Source organism: Capra hircus, chromosome 14, assembly GCF_001704415.2.
Source record: "Capra hircus breed San Clemente chromosome 14, ASM170441v1, whole genome shotgun sequence".
In the NCBI taxonomy this organism is placed as follows: domain Eukaryota; kingdom Metazoa; phylum Chordata; class Mammalia; order Artiodactyla; family Bovidae; genus Capra; species Capra hircus.
The window spans coordinates 1,150,207-1,171,709 of NC_030821.1; the positions used below are offsets into that span (position 1 = coordinate 1,150,207).

Below are 21,503 nucleotides of genomic sequence, written 5' to 3' on the forward strand. Positions count from 1 at the left end.
GATAAATGTTACTTCTGTAAACTCTAAGGACAACATAGGGAAGCAGAATGCTATCTCTTGTGTTTCGTTACAATCTTGGGAGGTTTCATCGTGGGAAATGTTTGAGGAGCCAGGAGTCGCTGAGAATGCAGCAGAAGGGACAGGGTCATTTATACGACCAGAAAAATAAAGAAACGGGCCAGACAGAGGGTTAGTAGGTTTAGAAATTATAAAACTTTCCTTGTTTTTTTTTTTAAAAACATGAAGTTGTGAGGTTGACTGCATTGAATAACTACATTGTTAAACCTTAAAAGCTTAAAGCTGGTAGAAACCCTTTTGTGGCTCTGTTTCATTTTTATCGGATAAAATGCATTTGGTTTCTTTTTTAAAAAAGCCATGTTTTCAGGAGGGAAGGAAAATGAACATGCAGGGTTATTGGCTACAGCAACATAAGAAACCCTTATGTTACCAGAGGAAGCCACTTGAAAGTGTCTGTGTGTCAGGGGAGGGGCTGAGCGGGGTGGAGAGGCGGAGAGGGATGTTTCAAGCTGCTTAGGCTCAGAGCTGCGATTTGCGAGCAAGCTGTGATGAAATCGAGCTTTGGACAAATCAGAGGAGGCTGTCAACCTCCCAGGTGGGATTACTTGTAGTTAATAGACTGGACTCAGAGCCCCAAAAAGCAGCGCGTTCAGTGTAGGCACACAGAACACGCTGCCACAGGCTTTCCAAGAACCCCCTGCCATGGCCAGGAGAAGCTCATGCCAGCTCCATCAGGTAGGCGAAGGGGACAGTGACGGGGGAGTTGCTTTCTGATCTGAATTTTCTTTTTGCTTTTAAAATGAAGACAGCTCTACAGGGTGCATTTGGGAAGCTGCAGGGTTGGATGGTGATGTTGAAGTCATTTGCACTGCCTTGGTGGAATCCGATTCAGGCTTGTCTGGCTGCACTGACAGTTTGATCTCTTTCTTCTCTTAGGTAATATCTCTGTTCACTTTTGCTGTTGGTGTCAATATCTGCTTAGGATTCACAGCAAACCGAATTAAGAGGGCAGAAGGATGGGATGAAGGCCCTCCTACAGGTATGTGTAGCAGCTGTGCCCATCTTCAGTCCTTTTAAAATATTAAAAGTGATCACTGTCCACTCCTTAAGAAATGCACCTTTAATCTTGCAGTGCAACTAACTCATGCCGTCTCTGGAATAAAATCAGCTTTCTGTACAGTTCAGATGGGGGAACGTGGTTTAGTAAGAGAACATTTTATGAACTCTTCCTGCTACTTTACTGACTGTTTAAATCTTTGTCCTCTGAATTTATAAATGCTAAGACAACATTAAAGCTCTTGTGAACAGACAAGGCTGAAAAAGAAGTGGTGAGAACAGGTGCTGACTTGATAGTAAAGACATTGTGAGTGTAATTTGTTGTCATATGATAGGAGATCTAGTATTTGTGTCCAGAAAGTTCTGACCTTGAGAAAAAGAGGGATGGAAGTAAAAAACAAAAAATGGCAGGGAGCTGTTTTTATGAAAGTTCAGGACTATGAGATGAAGGTTTAACCTAAACAGGAAAAATAGGAGAGGAGGTGCTTAGAAGAGCTGATGAGAGTGACTTCTCCCTGATTTTTCTTTTGGCCCGAGGAGAGGTCAGTTTTCAGTGTGTCATGACTTAACTAGCAGAACTGAAGTGAAAGCGTTTCCTTTTACAATGTACCCTGTGCCATAAGCAGTATGGGAATTCTTATAAAGGAGCTCCTTGTGCAGGTCCAGGAGGCTTAACTGACCAGGTCTTAAGTAATGAGTTGGTTAATTTCCTGGAAATTGGAGCTGCTGATGGTTTTATAAAGAAAAATTACATATTAAGTAACGGGTACTCTAGGGGGCAATCTTTTCTTGACTTTTCCTGACATCTCAGCGTGTTTGTTGGCCTTCCTGTGCATTTTGTACTTCTCTGCACTGGATTTCTTGACCTGCCTCATAAAAGACTGTCACCTGTCTCTCTTTAGCCAGCACGAGCATTTCTTAGCCAAGTTATGATCCATGCATTGATGGAATTCTGAACCTTCCTTATTTCAAGCAAGTGACTTTTGAGTAAGGGCAAAAGAATTATATCAGAAGTGGTTTAGTGAATCCAAGTGGAGTGTGCTTGGGGTGAAAAGTAAGAAAATATAAGAAATCATAAAGATTGCACCCCCAGGGGACCAATGGACAAAATGAGCTGTCTTCTGTTGGGGAAGGGGAGGAAGGTGGACCCCTGGGCTGGAGGATCCTGTTTCTGTTGGTCACGAATAGTTGTCCCAGACAAGTGTAACTCCTGCTCACACTGCCTGTAACTGCTCAGACTGAAGAGCGAGGATCAGGCCTTTAGTTTGGCCATGGGGACAAGCTCAAGAGCCCGCTGCTGGCTCTTTCCAATGGACCCTCAAAGGAACTTTTTCCCCTTCTTTGTATCAATATATTACTTTGGCTAAAACTGATATTAAAAGCGATTTCTCTGATGAATGTTATAAAATCAAGTTGCCCATTATTTTCAAAGTTGACTTTTTTTTTGGAAAATGGTCATGAAAGCCCTGGATTGGTGCCCTGGATGCGTCTCACTTGCCAGGTGGTCTTGGGGAAGTCACTTGTGAGTTCCATTTCCTTAGCTGTACAATGGAGAACGGGCCTAGGTAATTTCCAATTTTCCTTCTGGATTAAATAAGAAAAACATGATTCTGTCTGTCTGTTTCATTGCCTTTTGAATGTGTGTACTCTCTGCAGGAGAACTTGAAAAATACAGACCAGATTTACTAATCCTCAAATATATTTTGTGTATAATAAATAATTTCCTTGCATTATTAAAAACAATTATAAGAATTAATGAGTCAATGCTACTTCTGGAAAAATAATATAAATTATCTCTAAATCTAGTATATTTCAGAATATTTGCTTCTTGAATTATTAATCAAATCATTGATTACTTTTGGCCTTATGTTATCTTCTAAAATAATTTATTAGTGAAAATTCTACTGCTAGGAAGGATTAGTCTCGAGATACATGTGAGTCTGAGTTTGGGGATTTTGGCGTACCTGACACTTGTTATTTTTAAATTTCTGTTGCTATAGCTTACTGCTGTTGAGGCACTGTAATTGATTTCTCCTGAATGAAGGCCATGATGTGCTTTGGAAGCTGAGCAAACGCATAGTGCGGAGAGTCTAAGCATTTTCCTCTTTTTAAATGTTGTGTGTGTCTGAGATGACGCTTATGGTTGGTGATTCTGCCCGCAAGGCATGCGCGTCGGAAAACCCTGGGTGAGCTGTCACACGCGTTTTAGAGAAGATGCTAGGAGAAAAGGCTGCCATGCTTACTGTCAACGATGCTTCCGTGTTGCAGAGTATTCCTGAGAAGCTTGGTGCTTCGAGATTGTTCTACCAAGCAGAAGGAACACAGAGGATATTGATGTATAGCCAGCTTCAGACTGACCGGGGCAAGACCTCTCATTCACTAGCATTTGGTTTCTTATTTAGGAAACGTAGTACCTCAGAGTCCTCAGCTGTAGCTGAGAACGTTCTGCACACATGCAGACTCTTGCTACTGGACTGTGGTGGATGTTAGTTTCGAGGCTGCGGCCGTGCAAACTATTATAATTAATTAGCTGGCACACTTGATAGCTGGATTTTTTGTTAGGATGTGGTGATCTATTGGAAGTCATGGTAAAATAAGATTTCTTCTTTCAGATTGTAGATTTATTAGAGGATATGAAAAGAGCAGAACTGATTACAAGTCTGCTGGGTAAATATCACGGACCATCAGGCACATGAGATGCCGGGAATGAATTTTCAGAGAGAATGTAAAGAATACGTGCGACTCAGTCGGACATTCTTGCCCCATGCATCTGATGCAGCCAGCTTGATTTGCCTCTAAAGTTGGAAGAGAATTTATGTGTGTGCAGGTGATACTCACATAATGTGCTTATGTGCGTGTTTCTGTGTGATGGTGGAGTCTATTCCGCTGGAGTTGGCGACGGATACTTCTCCAGTCTCTGGGTGGAAATGGGATCTCCTGTGAGAGAAGCAACTTCATACTTGAAAGACAAAGGGAAGTGGGTAAGCTTGTAAATAACTGGCTACCAGAGACTTGAAAGCTTTGTTCAAGTCATCATCTTTTTAAGTGGCTTGAGAGTTTAAAAGTACGAGAATGCAGGTGAATTCATGGGGAAATGTGAAATGAAGAGTGTCACTGACAATTTTACAGGTAAAGCTTTGCTTTGTGAATCCTGGAGAAAGCAGATAATGGTGACAGGAGTGAGAAGGTTCACGTTCATTTGATAGCTTTGGGCATCTCATCCTACAACGCAAGGGCACTTAAATGATAAGGCAATAGCTTGGAGGAACTGCAAAGCTGACAGGTGACTGTCATCAGCCGTTACTCTGCAAGGAAAATTAGAGGGACTATCACGTCCTGGGACTTTATGTTAAATCTAATATTGAAACCAGAAGGCATTTAAGTCAGTGGAACACAATGATCTGAATTAGCATTGAAAGAAGAGCATGGATTTTTCAGTTCTTTGTAGTATGGCACTTAGGTGCAGTGATTTTTCATGTATCTTAGAACTATACAAACGCTCTGTGGTGACCTTCATGGGAAGGAAATCCAAAACAGAGGGGATATATGAGAACATATAGCTGATTCAGTGTGGCAGCCTGGATGGGAGGGGACTTGGGGGAGAATGGATGCATGTACATGTATGGCTGAGGCCCTTGGCTGTCCACCTGAAACTATCACAACCTTTTCTTGGGAGGGGGCGCAGGGAGTCGAGTTCCGTGTTTATTGTTGTACATATATATATGTATTTTCTGTGTATACAGAGATAATTTTCTTTCTCAGAAGTATTTAAAAATTGATTAACCTTCAGTCTACAAAAAATACCTACTCTGCATGATAGAAAAATCGCTCCTACAAGTTCAAACTGATTTATGTCCAAAACTTTCCCCAAAACGTCTCAAATTCCTGGTGACTCAGATAGTCAAGAATCTGCCTGTAATGCAGGAGACCCGGGTTCGATCCCTGGGTCAGGAAGATCCCCTGGAGGAGGGCATGGCAACCCACTTTAGTATTCTTGCCTGTAGAATCCCCATGGACAGAGGAGCTTGGTGGGCTACAGTCCATGGGGTCACAAAGAGTCTGACACGACTAAGTGACTTTCACTTTCCCCAACATATACAATACGAAGCAACATATTGAATCTTAGTGTAGAAGGTGGGCCATGTGGAGGATGGAGGGGCACAGGGCCACACGTGCTCATGCGCTCGTGCACACACGCACCCCCTCACGCGCGTGCCCCCACTCAGCAGCGGCCTGAGTGCCGGGGTCTGGCTGGCCCCATGCTCAGGGGGCAGGCCCAGCAGCCCTGTATCGCAGCGCTGGTCACTGGCCATGCTCCGCCACACACAGGGAGTGCTAAAGGAAATTCAGCCTTGCCTACAGCTGAAACCAACACAGTGTCGTAAAGCACCTCTGTGCAACTCTGCGACCCCGTGGACTGTACCTCACCAGACTTCTCCATCCGTGGAATTTTCCAGGCAAGAATACTGGAGCAGGTTGCCATTTCCTACCCCAAGGGATCTTCCCGACCCGGGAATCTAACCCATGTCTCTCGCATCTCCGGCGCTGGCAGGTGGATTCTTTACCACTGAGCCACCTGGGAAGACATTAATTTACAAAAGGGAAAGGAGTGAATTCAGACTAAAATTTTATTGTGAACCTAATAAAACTTGTTCCAATTTCTGTTGAAAAGCATAGTAAATAGTAGGCAAAAACCTGGTAAGCAAAAAAATGTCCAAATGATATAAGCACACGTTGTAATAGTAAACTTTTAAAATAATTTCTTTAAAATGGGTATTTTGCAGATTGTCTTCAAAAAATAAATTTAGTTTATATTCCTGATGATTTTTATGCATTGCTTATCATAATTGTATGCTATAGAAAGGGGCATTAACTATTCTCTAATTTTCAAATTTCATAAAAATTAAAGACTAATATTGACAAGCAAAAAAAAAAACTATATAGAATCTTCTATCTTGTTGCATTAACCAGAAATCACCATCTTTAATAAAGTTCAACATAGCTTATATCTTCCAAAATCAGGTCTTAAAAAGAACATCTAAAATTCAGAGCTTATGTGCATAATTTGAAAACTCCTGTGTTAATGATAATGGTATTGTAGCTACAATCAGATGATCTAAAATTGTAGCTGGGCCTTTGCTAGCTTAAGTTAGGCCTAGAGTTCTGTTTTTAAAAACAACTTTTAATTTTATACTGGAGTATAAAAGTATTGTGATCCTTTCAGGCAGATAGCAAAGGGACTTAGCCATGCATATACACGTACCCATTCTCCCCCAAAGTCCCTCCCGTCCAGGCTGCCACACAACACTGAGTAGGGTCCCCTGTGCCATGCAGTGGAGCACTACACAAGGGAAATTAAACGCCTAAGTTTTATTCAAATCATCTGGAAATCTGTTTTCTTGTAGTTTACGAGGTCTTTCTACATGAGGACATGGTATTTAAAAACACACTGAAAAAGTATGGAATTCTGAGGGCTTCCCTGGTGTTCAGATGGTAAAGAATCCGCCTGCACGGCAGGTGACCCGGGTTCAACCCTGAGTCGGGAAGGTCCCCTGGAGGAGGGAATGGCACCCCACTCCAGGATTCGTGCCTGGGGAAGCCTGTGGACAGAGGAGCCTGGTGGGCTGTCTTCCATGGGGTCGCAAAGAGTCGGACACGACTCAGCGACTTCTCTTTCACTAGAGTTCTGATCGCCCAACCAGGAAAAATGAGGATAATATTGCCTCTTTGTCTGAAAAGATTCTTGAAAACAAACGTGCCATACTAAGACTGATAAGAATACAAGGTGTTGAGTGTATGCTGATACACTGCATTTATCTCCAAATTTGTTTTAAGGCCAGGGTCTCCATTTTTACCTCATCAAATTGACAGTATCTGCTATATAAAATGCCGTTCATTGTTTGGTAGCAGACTTATACTACTGACTATGATCATACATGTTATTTGAGTGATTTACAATTGAAGTTAGACTCAAATTTCATTGAAACCATCTAGAAACCTGTTTTCTTGTAGTCGATGGGGTCTTGCTACATGAGGATGTTGTATTTACAAACACATTGAAAGTACAGGTGTTTGAAAACTTCCCAGGTGGACCTACTAATTTAAAAAGTTGTCTATGAAGTCTGGTTCAGAAGCTGTGAAGAAGAGAGCCTAATGATGCTGTAAGGTAAGGTAAGGTGAAGTTGCTCAGTCGTGTCCGACTCTTTGCGACCCCGTAGACTGTAACCTACCAGGCTCCTCCGTCCATGGGATTCTCCAGGCAAGAATACTGGAGTGGGTTGCCATTTCCTTCTCCAGGGTATCTTCCCGAGCCAGGGATCGAACCCAGGTCTCCTGCATTGGAGGCAGACGCTTTAACCTCTGAGCCACCAGGGAAGCAATGATGCTGTAGTAATGGATATTTATAGAAAGTGATGTATTTAGGAAGTGGAGATACTGACACATAGGCCTGTATTAAGTGCTGCTTTCCAAGAGATGAGGTCAAAACTATCGAGGAAAAACGGCAACTTCAGTGCAAGAAAGTAGGACCAGAAAGAGCACGTCGCATACTCCAGAAGAGGCATTAGACGGGACTTCACTCTTGAGCTGGCCGGCATCTTGGTTGTCATCCACGTTGTCGGCCTTTTTTCCTTGTATTTTATGCTTCAGACAAGGCAGGCGGACACCGGAGAGCCAGGTCTGTCCCAGTGCTCTTGGAAAGGAGGCGGCTTACTCACTGTTTCATTTCAAGACTTGCCTCTCAACTTTCAGGAAACCCTCAGGCTGAGAACCATGGAAAATGGGAGGAACAGAGAGCGGGTCACAGCGCAAACTCTGAATGCAGGACCAGACAAAACTTAGAGGACTCGTCCGGCTTTAGGCTGGGCTAAGCATTTTCAAACTTAAACACAGCCTCCCGCACTGGCCATCGTCCAAATCTGAAAACTTCCATTTTGCAGAGAGATTTGGTGGGAAATGTGATTGGGAGTCCAAGATGAAATAATGTGTAGGTCACAACTCTTATCATGAATTAGGTTGTTTCGAATAGTCTAACATTATCAATAATTTTTTTTTCTGTGCATAAATGGCACCAGATTTCCACAGTGCTACCTCTGTGTAGGTATGGTAAGACGGAATGTTTTAGAAAGAAGGTTTACTTAGCTAAGTAAAAATAATTTCACTTGTTTCTATCAGAATTATGAGTTTGACTGTGATAAATCCAATTTTACATGGGTGGGTTTTTAAAATCATGAAATTGCATTCTGGGAAAAGTAAGAAACATACAGCATTGTTTTTATGTACATCACATATACATATATTTTAAAATTTAAAGTCTCTGTTTAAAGGAAACTTCTGTCTGTGTAGACCTGTGACATTTATTTTTTAAGCTTCTGGAACTGACTTGTTCCTTTGAAGTAAAACAATATCATTTAAATATGTAATTCAAAAGGCAGAATAGCATTTGAATTTCATAAAAGTGCTGGCAAGTGCCTCATATGACGTTTCAAACCCCCATCACACTTAGGACAGATTTGTTTTTAATTTATCTTTAATTGGAGAATAATTGCTTTCTGGTGTCGTGCTGGCTTCTGCACACAGCAGTGTGAACCGGCCCTGAGTGTCTGCAGGCCCCGCCCCATGCACCCCGCTCCCCGCCCACCCCTACGCCCACCCCCAGCAGTGTGAACCGGCCCTGAGCGTCTGCAGGCCCCGCCCCACCCCAGCAGTGTGAACTGGCCGAGTGTCCGCAGGCCCTGCCCGCGTGCACCTCGCTCCCACCGCCGCATTGCACCCTCTAGGGGTCACAGCACCTGCTGAGCTCCCTGAGTTAGCAGCGACTTCCCCCCGGCTGTCTGCTTTACCTGCGGTCGCGTCTGTGTTTCATGCCCCTCTCTCAGTCCGCCCCACCTCTCCCCCGGCTGTGTCCACGAGTGTCTTCACGTCTGCGGCTTTGTTCCTGCCCTGCAAATAGGTTCAGGCACCATTTTCCCAGATTCCATATCTGTGTGTTGTTATGTGGTGTTTGTTTTTCTCTTTCTGACCTACTTCACTCAGTACAGAGTTTGTTTCCTTGTCGTCTTTCTCGTTAGTTCTGAAGTTTTTAGTTCTGATAAAGGAAGGCTGTACAGATTTTAGAATTCAGGTGTATAAGAAGTCAGAGAATCCTTCCATATCTGACTATTGAATCAGGTACAAGAAAAGGAGCAGTCGTAAAACCTGAGCTGGGCCTGGTGCCGGGCGAGGGGCCCAGGACCTGGGTGGGATGAAAAAGCAGAGTCTCCTGCCAACACAGGAGATCCGGGTTTGATTCCTGGGTCAGGGAGATCCTCTGGAGAAGGAAATAGTAACCCACTCCAGTACTCTTGCCTGGAAAATCCCATGGACGGAGGAGCCTGGAGGGCTCCAGTTCATGGGGGTTGCAGGAGCCGTACACACTTGGCAGCTAAGCAACAACAATCCCTAATCCACACCAGCCCAGAAATTCACTCTTATTTGAAAGCTGTTAGTGACCCCATATTGAGTGCAATACTTTTCATGAGCTGTATCTTTGCATTATGAGTGTAAGAGCAACTCTTTCTTACCAAAGCTGTCTTCAGTTTAAGGGTTGGCAAGGAAGATGACAATTGGATAGGGGCAAGCTATTGTGTGAAATTCAATTATTTTCAAAAGCAAAGTGAGTGGTAAACTTAGAGAGTAACTAGTGTTGGAAGGAAGGAGTAAAAATCACTTTGATAGAATGAATGGAGAAAGGTTTAAAATGATTAGAAATTCATACAAATCTTTTGAAAGTAAAAATAAGAAAAAGGAAGAGAATATGATGAGGGAAAAGCAGAGGGCGTGAATGGAGGAAAGTACGTGCTGGCTGAGATGCCCCAAAGGACGCGTGAGCATCTGCGAACAATGTGCCTTTGAAGCTCTTCTGATTATCCCAGCTCTAAGGATAGCTAAGTGTGCTTATATACGCAGTTCATGAGCACAAATTCTACTCAGAATTTATCATAATAGATGGATGCTGGAATGATTCTAAGCAGTATCCTTATAAAAAGCATGTTTCTGTTATAGGCATTTTTCTTACATTCGCTGAGGGGCTTTATTTTCCCTTTCTCTGCTGCTCAGTCCTCCTCCTCTCATAGTTCCTCGGGGTTCAGCGTGTCTGTTCATTGGCTGGGCAAAGTCTATAGAAAAATGTGGTTTGTGAACCAGAGGTAAGGCATTGCCTTGGAAACCTGATATTATTTCTTCAGCTGAACGGGGGTGATTTGTATGTCTTTGAATATCCCAGAATCAACCATGAAAAACGTTTCGCCTCTCGTGGTCAGGTGAGTCTGTTTGCTTTAGTTAGACTGATCTAACGCCGTCCAGCTCAGGATTGGGCGACTCAGACTTGAAAGAGGACAAGGACTAACAGATGAACGGGATGTTCAGACAAACAGCTTTGGTGGCCCTAGAAATGCCATTAGATGTCTGTTCTCTCCCTGCTTCTGGTGTTTTCCTGATTTCACAAGTAATGGATTCCGATTATTGAAAAAATGGAAAATCCATAAACATAAACAAGGAACTAAAATAACATTATAGATAAACTTTGTAGGATATTTATATATTGTGTAATATATCCTTCACGCACATAAGTTCACATGCATGTCTACTCACACATGTATAGGTATGTGTTATATGTATACGTGAGAAGGAGAAGTGAGCAAGCAAAACGTCAAAAAAGCAAAAAGACATTTGTAAAACAGAAGTTTCAAATTGCAGAAAAGTAAGACGTGTCCTTGCTTTTCCTCTCTCATTTCTCCAGAAATAATTTCTGTAAAGAATATTCTCAGTGAAAACAGGTGTGACGCACACTGGCGTGCGCTGTGTGCTCACGTCCGACCCTGGCGACCCCATGGACTGTGGCCCTCCGGGCCCCTCTGCCTCGGGGTTTCCCAGGCAGGAATCCCGGGGTCGGTGTCGTGTCCTCCTGCAGATTGACCCCAGTACCTGTCTCGACGCTCTGTCCCCACCCACTCTCTCATCTCCAGCGTGGCCTCTGACTTTATCTCACGTTTGTCTCTATCTTCACTGCTTTCTCCGTCTCTGTTTCTAACAGAAAATGTAATGCATACATTTGCTGCCGGGGCTTTCGTGGTGCCTCGGATGGTAAAGAATCTGCCTGCAATTCAGGAGACCTGGGTTCGGTCCCTGGGTCGACCAGGACAACTTTCCATGCTTTGCTGTATAAAAAAACATGTTTATCCATGTTGTAGCTCTTTCCATACTAGCCTGTGCAGATCTGACTTGCTTTGTAAGCTAGGATGAGGATCCTGCTTAATTTTTCCAGCCAGCCTGTTACCCTAGCACTACTTACCAATTAATTTTCTTCACTCCGTGATTAATCCTTTCTTTCTCCAAGGTTGCAGAGATTAACCCTTTCTTTCTCCAAGGTTGCAGAGATTAACCCTTTCTTTCTCCAAGGTTGCAGAGTTCACGCTCGCATAGCTCTAGTTACATACGGAGGCTTCATGGCTGGAAGAGATCTTGAAAGTCTTCTATTTCAACCCCGTCTGTTGAGACTGTTCTCGGAACATTTCGGCTCAGTCTTCCTGTTGCAGCTGTAAGAATCCTGCCTGCCAATGCGGGAGATGCAAGAAACACAGGTTCGATTCCTGGGTCAGGAAGATCGCCTGGACTAGGAAATGGCCGCCCATTCCAGTATTCCTTCCTGGAAAATCCCATGGACAGAGGAGACTGGTGGGTTACAGGCCATGGGTCGCAAAGAGTTGGACACGGCTGAGCAACTGAGCATGCCTGCACATTCCTTACAAAAACTGTGGATTTTTGAACAGAGGAATGAACGCTTCTAAGTGTAGACTTCAAAGGACTGTTCTCTGTTGGCATCACAACATCCACAGAAACACAGATTTGTAGTAATAATCACTGTAAATAGGAGTAAAACCAGTAGCCAACATTTGTTACTTTCTATATGGCTGACACCTTGCTCAATACCTCGTTTAATTCACATGACAGCCTCCAGTTACTTTTATTGGTCTCCCCGCTCTACAGGTGAGGAAACTGGCGCAGAGGGCCTGCCGAGGTTCACAGCCAGCAGGAGATGGAGCCAGGCTGCTCAGCTCGAGTATGCCTGCATGACCGCGCTCTTCTGCCCAGGGCCTCCCTGCCAGAGTGACGCGACGGAAGGTCGCTCAGTCGTGCGACTCTCTGTGACCCCATGGACCATAGCCTGCCAGGCTCCTCTGTCCGTGGAGTTCTCCAGGCCAGAATACTAGAGTGGGTAGCCTTTCCCACTCCAGGGGATCTTCCCAAACCAGGGATTGAACCCAGGTCTCCCGCATCGCGGGCGGATTCTTTCCTGTCTGAGCCGCCGGGGAAGCCCCATAGTGACATGACCTGCTCCCTAATCCCATTGCCCTTGTCTCTTGTCTCTTGTAGTGTTGTCAGACTCCCCCTCGATCAACATCTCTGGATCTTGCAAGGGCAGATGCTTTGAACTTCAAGAGGCTGGACCCCCTGATTGTCGGTGCGACAACCTGTGTAAGAGCTACAGCAGCTGCTGCCTTGACTTTGATGAGCTCTGCTTGAAGACAGGTGCGTAACTTTTGAATCCTCTCTAGTCTTGGTTCGCTGGCTTAACGACCCCCTGCTGTTGAGCAGCCTGCCATCGCCACCCTGCTTTGGACAAACCAAGCTGGGGGATTTAGTTTTGTTCCTGGAGTCACCGCCAGTTGCGTTATGAGCCCACCGTGTATGACCGTCATGTCCACACAAGACTCAGCCCAAGGAGAATTCTTCGCAGCTGCAGTCATCATTTTCTAGTTTGGGGTGTTTATGACAAGTTACTTTTTCTTTCATCTTTGTGATTTCTATCTCTTGCTGTCCCTCATTCACTGCTAGCATACCTGGACTGAAATTTTGCACGTTCTTAAAGTCTTGGGCTCTTCTGGGGCATCTGTTTTAACTGTATTATTTTTGCTTGCCTGCTCAGTTTCTAACACTGGCTTTGTTTCGTCTTATCGTATAGTGACTATGGGTCTACTCTGAGGTCAATTACTTCTTCTCAGTGGAAGTCTAAAATCATTTTAGAGTTCTTCTTGGGGTTGCATGCTCAAGGCAGCTCTAGAATCTTCCTCTACACGTGCCTGACCTTTGTTTACATTTCTTAGTAGAAGGGTCAGTGGGATATACAGGCCTCTGAACATACACTAGTTGAGAAAATCACCTTTGGCGACTCATTCTACCTGCTGTTTCCGAAGCCTCACACTTTAGGGGGGACTTTGCAGTTACCTTGTAGATTATCCCCTATTCCTCTGGGAATAGCTTCATATTCTGACTCTGGGAAACGTGACGAGCAACCCTGCTCTTAAGGTCATTTTGTAAAAAATTATTTTTTGGAAAAAGTGGAAGAAGTGACAGATTTTATTTTCTTGGGCTCCAAAATCACTGCAGCCATGAAATTAAAAGATGCTTGCTGCTTGGAAACAAAGCTATGAAAAACCTAGATGGTGTATTAAAAAGCAGAGACATCACTTTGCTGACAAAGGTCCGCCTAGTCAAAGCTGTGGGTTTTGCAGTAGCCATGTACGGATGTGAGAGTTGGACCGTAGAGAAGGCTGAGCGCCGAGGAGCCTGGCAGGCCGCTGTCCATGGGGCTGCAAAGACGCGACTTGGCGGCTGAACAACAGCTGCGTTGCTGTGCTGTGCGAGTCTCTGCTGCGCGGCGACGTGAGTCAGCTCCGTGTGTGTATAGCTCCCCTGCTTGGTGCCTTCCCCTTTAGGCCAGCCCCGAGCGCTGAGCAGGGCTCCCTGAGCTCTGCAGTCGGCCCCCGTCAGTCATCTCTTTTGCTATAGTATCAGCAGTGCACGGGTCAATCCCAGTCTCCCGATTCATGCCCCTCCCCCTGCTCCCCCCTTGGCGTCCATACTTTTGTGCTCTACGTCCATGTCTCTATTTCTGCTTTGCAAATAAAGTCATCTATACCATCTTTCTAGATTCCATATATATGTTAATATATGACATTTGTTTTTCTCTTTCTGGCTTATTTCACTCTATATGAGAGTCTCTAGGTCCATCCACATCTCTACAAATGACCCAATTTTGTTCTTTTTTATACATATTAGTGTTGGTTGCTCAGTCTTTGTCTGATTCTTTGTGATCCTATGGACTGTGGCCCTCTAGGCTCCTCTGTCCGTGGGATTCTCCAGGCAAGAATACTGGAGTGGGTTGCCATTTCCTTCTCCAGGAGATTTTCCTGACCCAGGGACTGAACCCAGGTCTCCTGTATTGTAGTCAGATTCTTTACTGTCAGACATCAGGCAAACCCTCCTTTTTTATGGCTGAGTAGTATAATAGTTCATTGTATTAAGACCATTAGATACAGAGATTCCACAGCTCTCTTGATAAATTTTTACCTGCTTTTAGACTTTTATGGTTAGATGATTATTTCAGAAATCTAGCTCATATTATCATTAACATTAGTTTGACTTTTCTAATGACAACATTAGAAACAGATGTATTATTCTCCTTTACTAAAGGAATAGCACCTGCTTTATATGAAAACCTGTGTCAACTCCTTACTAGTTGAGATTTCCCCCCCTCCTCAAAAGAAGGAGAGTGCTATTAGGCTGCTTATTTATTTATTTGCATAGTACATTTTCCCCATGTTTGGCCATATTTTCTGTTGTTGTTCCTTCCCTTTTTCCTTTGGAACTTCTCCCAGCTTTCTGGTTGTGGGTTTGTAAACTGAAATTCTGGGAACCTTGTAAACTGAATATAGGCATGGAACAGATGTTCCAGCAGAGTTTTTGGCTTCAAAATATTATTTCAAACCAGTGGTCTGTGTCCACTTGGCACTGAAGAACTAACGAATGTTCTATGCTTCCTCTTCTACTTTGAGTATCTTGTCCCTGACACGTCATCTCAGCCGCCCCGATTCCTGATCTTAGAGCTGCTAAAAACTTGAATGGATGTCCTGACTCTAGCTTAGCTCTCTCTGAATGTAGCTCATGCCTTTCTTTCCGAGTTTAATAAATACAGACACGTTAAAGGCGCTCACGTCCCTGTGTACAAAGATACCTTAGGCCAAATGTGGAAGAACCGAATATAAAATAATAACAAAAGGTTGAAGGAGAAAACAGATCTCAGAGATGCTACTCTGCTGACCCAGAGATACGCACAGTCAGTGTTTCAGTGCAAATTAAGACTGTGTTATGTGTTTAGAATGTATTTGTTGTGCAGTTGCTAAGCTGTGGCCAACTCCTTGCAACCCCACAAACTGCACGCAGCACGCCAGGCCTCCCTGCCCATCACCGACTCCCGGAGTTCACTCAAACTCATGTCCATGGAGTCGGTGATGCCATCCAGCCATCTCATCCTCTGTCGCCCCCTTCTCCTCTTGCCCTCAGTTTTTCCCAGCATCAGGGGGTTTAAAGCGTATGTATGTATGCATTTATATTTACATATTTTTATGCCTGTGTGAGGTGTATCTGTATTTATGTACCTTAATGCACATCATCCTTTTGAATGCCTACATCATATTCCACTGAACAGGTACAGCCTGCGTCACGGAGTGAGTGATCAGCAATTATGTTTCCCTAACTCTTGCTACTGTGAACAATGTGCCGGTGAATATTGTTCACGCATGTTCATACTTTTTTCTATTTTCCTTAAGATAAATCTGAGGAATGGGATTTGGGGATCAAAGTATATATCAGTTCAATTCAGTTCAACCCCTCAGTCGTGTCTGACTCTTCGACCCCATGAACTGCAGCGCGCCAGGCCTCCCTGTCCATCACCAACTCCTGGAGTCCACCCAAACCCATGTCCATCGGGTCGATGATGCCATCCAACCATCTCATCCTCTGTCGTCCCCTTCTCCTTCCACTTTCAATCTTTCCCAGCATCTGGGTCTTTTCAAATGAGTCAGCTCTTTGCATCAGGTGGCCAAAGTATTGGAGTTTCAACTTCAACATCAGTCCTTCCAATGAACACCCAGGACTGATCTCCTTCAGGATGGACTGGTAGGATCTTCTTGCAGTCCAAGGGACTCTCACTTTAACTCAGATGACCATTACATCTACTACTGTGGGCAGGAATCCCTCAGAAGAAATGGAGTAGCCAGCATGGTCAACAAAAGAGTCCGAAATGCAGTACTTGGATGCAATCTCAAAAACGACAGAATGATCTCTGTTCGTCTCCAAGGCAAAGCATTCAATATCACAGTTATCCAAGTCTATGCCCCAACCAGTAATGCTGAAGAAACTGAAGTTGAACAGTTCCATGAAGACCTACAAGACCTTTTAGAACTAACACCCAAAAAAGATGTCCCTTTCATTATAGGGGACTGGAATGCAAAAGTAGGAAGTCAAGAAACACCTGGAGTAACAGGCAAATTTGACCTTGGAGTACGGAATGAAGCAGGGCAAAGACTGATAGAGTTTTGCCAAGAAAATGCACTGGTCATAGCAAACACTCTCTTCCAGCAACACAAGGGAAGACTCTACACATGGACATCACCAGATGGTCAACACCGAAATCAGATTGATTCTATTCTTTGCAGCCAAAGATGGAGAAGCTCTATACAGTCAGCAAAAACAAGACCAGGAGCTGACTGTGGCTCAGATCATGAACTCCTTCTTGCCAAATTCAGACTTAATTTGAAGAAAGTAGGGAAAACCACTAGACCATTCAGGTATGACCTAAATCAAATCCCTTGTGATTATACAGTGGAAGTGAGAAATAGATTTAAGGGCCTAGATCTGATAGACAGAGTGCCTGATGAACTATGGAATGAGGTTCATGACATTGTACAGGAGACAGGGATCAAGACCATCCCCAAGAAAAAGAAATGCAAAATAGCAAAATGGCTGTTGAGGAGGCCTTACAAATAGCTGTGAAAAGAAAAGTGAAAAGCAAAGGAGAAAAGGAAAGATATTCCCATTTGAATGCAGAGTTCCAAAGAATGGCAAGGAGAGATAAGAAAGCCTTCCTCAGCGATCATGCAAAGAAATAGAGGAAAACAATAGAATGGGAAAGACAAGAGATCTCTTTAAGAAAATTAGAGATACCAAGGGAACATTTCATGCAAAGATGGGCCCAATAAAGGACAGAAATTATATGGACCTAACAGAAGCAGAAGATATTAAGAAGAGGTGGCAAGAATACACAGAAGAACTGTGCAAAAAAGATCTTCATGACCCAGATAATCACGATGGTATGATCACTCACACTCAACCGAGGGCCAGACAAAGTATATATATGCATTTTTTAAATGTAAATAAATATAACATAATTATGCACCTCAAAGTTTATATTTCTCTCAAAGGGCACAGGCCCTTTCAGCACTCCCTTTTCAGCATGTTCTCATTTATAAAAATTTCTTTTCTGATATGATAGATAGATAACTTTATTATTATCTAATAAGGTTAAATATTTTTATGTTTATTCTTATAGTTGCTTTTAAAATTATACAGGATCATACTTTACTTGAGGTTCATTAAATTTTAAAAAATTTCACTCTTATGCAAAGTTAGTAATGCCTCAATATATCTAGCTAGTGAAGTGAAGTGAAGTGAAGTGAAGTGAACTGAAGTCGCTCAGTTGTGTCCAACTCTTTGCTACCCCATGAACTGTAGCCCACCAGGCTCCTCTGTCCATGGGATTTCCCAGGCAGGAATATAGAATGGGTTGCCATGCCCACCTCCAGGGGATCTTCTTGACTCAGGGATCAAACATGCAGCTCCTGGATTAGCAGGAGGATTCTTTACCAGGGACACCCTCTTATGGAACTAGGGGAGGAATAAAAATATATTTTGGGGGGATGTCCCTGGTGGTCCAGTGGCTGTGACTGTGTGTCCCGTGTAGGGGGCGCTGGGTCTGATCCCTGCTGGTCCAGGGGCTGTGATTCTGTGTCCAGTGTTGGGGGTGCTGGGTCTGATCCTTGGTTGGGGAACTAAGATGCCATGTGGCCAAAAGGAAAGGAAAGAAAATTGCTTGAACTGAGTAAAGAAAACTGGAACTACTACATATCAACTTAAAAGATTATATGGCAAAAGTAACAAATTTTTAAAAAGTGTTTTGGTTGGAAGAATTATCTTTGAATTGAGGAAAAAACACCTTACATGACCTCTGTCCCTCAACATAACCTTGGAAAATTGCTAACCATTGAGAATAGCAGATCCTGGGTAAAAGAATTCCAAGCATTTAATCTACTTGGAAAGAGAAGGCAGTGGAAACAGGGGTTATAAAAATATCAGAGAATGGAATCAGGATGCAAGAGTAATTGTAAAATATGGAAATTAAAAACTGTAGCTGCATGATTTTCTAGTATGGCAACTAACATCTGTTTATCCAATTATTCACATAGCAGTTGTATATCTCGGTAGAATATTACTAAAGAGCAGCATTGCTTTCTAAAATTTTTGCCTCTCACTTAAGACGTGTTTTAAGAGATGAAGATCTGAAGTGTCCTTTAGCTCAGAGAAGCCTTTCTTGACCACTCAAGTCAAGTAGACCCAGCCCGCTCTGTAAGTCAAGTAGACCCAGCCCGCCCCATCACTCTGTCCATGTTAATTTTCTTCACAGCACTTACCGCAAGCTGAAATGATCTCATTGACCGTTGACTTGCTTATGGTCTGCCTTTCCCAACCGGAATGTAAGGTCCATGAAGACAGGACCTTGTCTTCCTTGCTCTTCACTCCCTCCCCACGGCCTAGAACATGGAAGTCACAGTAGATGTATCTTTTGAATAAATGAATCAGCTATGAAGTTTCTCAGCAAAGCCGCCGTGAATTTAAAGAGTTGTATTGTATCGTCACAGTAGTTCTGAATTAGGTTTAATTGATGTTCATGGACACTGACTTGAGCCAGGTGCACACCCAGGTACTATAGTTACAGTGGTGAAAGGAGAGACGGGACTTTCCCTGCCGTGGGGCTTGCAGTCCAGCGGAGGGAAAGCCATGCGTGAAGTCCAGCACTCTCTTCAAAATGAAGATGTTACTTTTCTGAAGATATTTTCTTGGTGGAAAAAAGTTGTGAGCTCCCAATCAAGTATGCTCAGATAGGAGTCTGTAACCTAGCAGCTGACCTCCTTGAAAATAGGTATTCTGACCTGTAATTGTAAGCAGGGCCACAGTTTGGCCTACACTCAGAACTGTGAATGTCTTTAGTATGGCTTTATACTCTTCACAGCTTCCCTGGTGGCTCAGATGGTAAAGAGTTTGCCTGCAATGCCGGAAACCTAGGTTCGATCCCTGGGTCGGGAAGATCCCCTGGAGGAGGGCATGGCAACCCACTCCAGCACTCCTGCCTGGAGAATCCCATGGACAGAGGAGCCTGGTGGGCTATAGTCCACGGGGTCGCAGAGCTTCCGACACAGCTGAGCAACTAACACACACATAATCTTCATGTGACGTTAGCCTCGGTGCATCTTGTGTCAGTTAGAGGCCATTTAGTGGCATTGTCATCTGTATTTAAATCAGGCTGATAAAGGTTTAAGTAAAACTGCTTTGGAAAATAAAAGAGCCCAGCTGTGGCCAACTATGTCTACAGTGGTATGTGCACGCTAAGTCGCTTCAGTCGTGTCTGACTCTGTGTGACCCCATGGACTGTAACCCTCCAGGCCCTCTGTGTTGGGATTCTCCAGGCAAGAATACTGGAATGGGTAGCCATGCCTTCCTCCAGGGGATCTTCCAGGCCCAGGGATCAAACCCATGTCTTTTTCATCTCCTTCATTGGTAGGCAAGTTCATTACCACTAGCGCCACCTGGGAAACTATCCCTGTCACAAACCTTATACACCATCCATTTCCTTGGTCTTTTAGGATAGTGCACAAGCGGTTAAGGGTTCCGTTTTCCCAAAGGAGCCCAATGCCATTGGACTTTGTATTCTGATTTGAAAAACTAAAAATCCATCCTATTTGTAAGTATGCCAAATATCATTTAGGCCTCAGGCCAACTCTAATTTCACAAGCAGATTAAATGATGTGGGACTTTAGCTCTTTTTCTTGGCAAACGTAAGCAGTTGTGGCCTCTTTTATTTGGTTTGTGCGAAGCAGTGAAAAGTATTCTGTCGTGCTGATTTCAGCTGGTGGCTGGGAGTGTACCAAGGACAGATGCGGGGAAGTAAGAAATGAAGACCACGCTTGTCACTGCTCGGAGGACTGCTGGCCCGGGGAGACTGCTGCACTAATTACCAAGTGGTTTGCAAAGGTACATGTTTCCTCTGTTGGCTTAAACTTTATCAAAGGGAAGACTGGAGACGTCCCAAGGGACCTCGGCTCTTGCGGCTGTGACACCTTGGACGTGGGCTTGGGAGGTGGGAGCGAGTTGTGCCTTTTCATTCCTCAGGCTTCTTCCTCAGGTTGGCTGGCCTGCATTTTGCTGATCTGAAATAACAAGGAAATTATCCCAAATTCCTTAATTAGGGACCCATAGTCATATATGGATGTGAGAGTTGAACTCTAAAGAAAGCTGAGTGCTGAAGAATTGATGCTTTTGAACAGTGGTGTTGGAGAAGACTCTTGAGAGTCCCTTGGACTGCAAGGAGATCCAGTCGGTCCTAAAGGAAATCAGTCCTGAATATTCATTGGAAGGACTGATGTTGAAGCTGAAACTCCAAATGAGTGAACTGAACTGAATCATGAAGAGATTTCTAGGAGAGATCCTACCTTGGGGTTTCTTAGAAGCAGAGCCTGAGATGGGAGTGCTATCCAGGGAATTCTCTGGGAAGATGTCTGCAGGAGAACCATCTGAGGGAGCAGGGGCATGGGGAGGGGAAGGCGAGTGAGGCACGGGTCCCCTGGCTGTGCCCTCCTCGGGCTCTGGAGGGTGAGCCTCAGAGCTCTTACGTCTGAAGTTGGGCACGGCTCGGTGCCCACCAGCTGTCAGCTGTGAGCCTCAGCACTAGCACCAGCCTTGGGGTGGGAGTGTGAGCATGCTAATCCCTCAGCCGTGTCTGACTCTGTGCGACCCTCTGGACTGTAGCCCACCAGGCTCCTCCATCCATGGGGTTCTCCAGGCACGAATCCTGGCGTGGTTGGCCATGCCCTCCTCCAGGGGGTCTTCCCCACCCGGGGATCGAACCTCAGGCACGAATCCTGGCGTGGGTGGCCTTGCCCTCCTCCAGGGGGTCTTCCCCACCCGGGGATCGAACCTCAGGTGCGAATCCTGGCGTGGGTGGCCATGCCCTCCTCCAGGGGGTCTTCCCCACCCGGGGATCGAACCTCAGGCACGAATCCTGGCGTGGGTGGCCTTGCCCTCCTCCAGGGGGTCTTCCCCACCCGGGGATCGAGCCTGTGTCTCTTACGTCTCCTGCATTGGCAGCGAGCTCGTCACCACTCGAGCCGCCTGGAGGGCCCAGGGGTGGGGGCACTGCTGCTGAAGAGCAGGGGGGCCTAAACCACAGCTCTCGTTATGCCCCAAAGCCGTGCATGTGTGCGTGCTGACTTGGTGAA

At 44.6% G+C, this 21,503-nt stretch overlaps 1 protein-coding gene and 1 non-coding gene across 2 annotated transcripts in view; one reads left to right on the forward strand and one right to left on the reverse strand.

Annotated features, from left to right (window-relative positions):
- Positions 517–21,503, forward strand: part of ENPP2 (ectonucleotide pyrophosphatase/phosphodiesterase 2) — a 91,932-nt gene continuing 70,945 nt past the window's right edge. Inside the window, 5 exon segments of the mRNA XM_018058157.1 lie at positions 517–753; positions 955–1,057; positions 12,487–12,642; positions 20,135–20,212; positions 20,215–20,259. Of these exon segments, the coding sequence (XP_017913646.1) occupies positions 721–753; positions 955–1,057; positions 12,487–12,642; positions 20,135–20,212; positions 20,215–20,259 (415 nt within the window). The 5' untranslated portion in view covers positions 517–720.
- Positions 7,378–7,449, reverse strand: TRNAW-CCA. The gene has a single exon. It is a non-coding gene; the product is annotated as a tRNA-Trp (tRNA).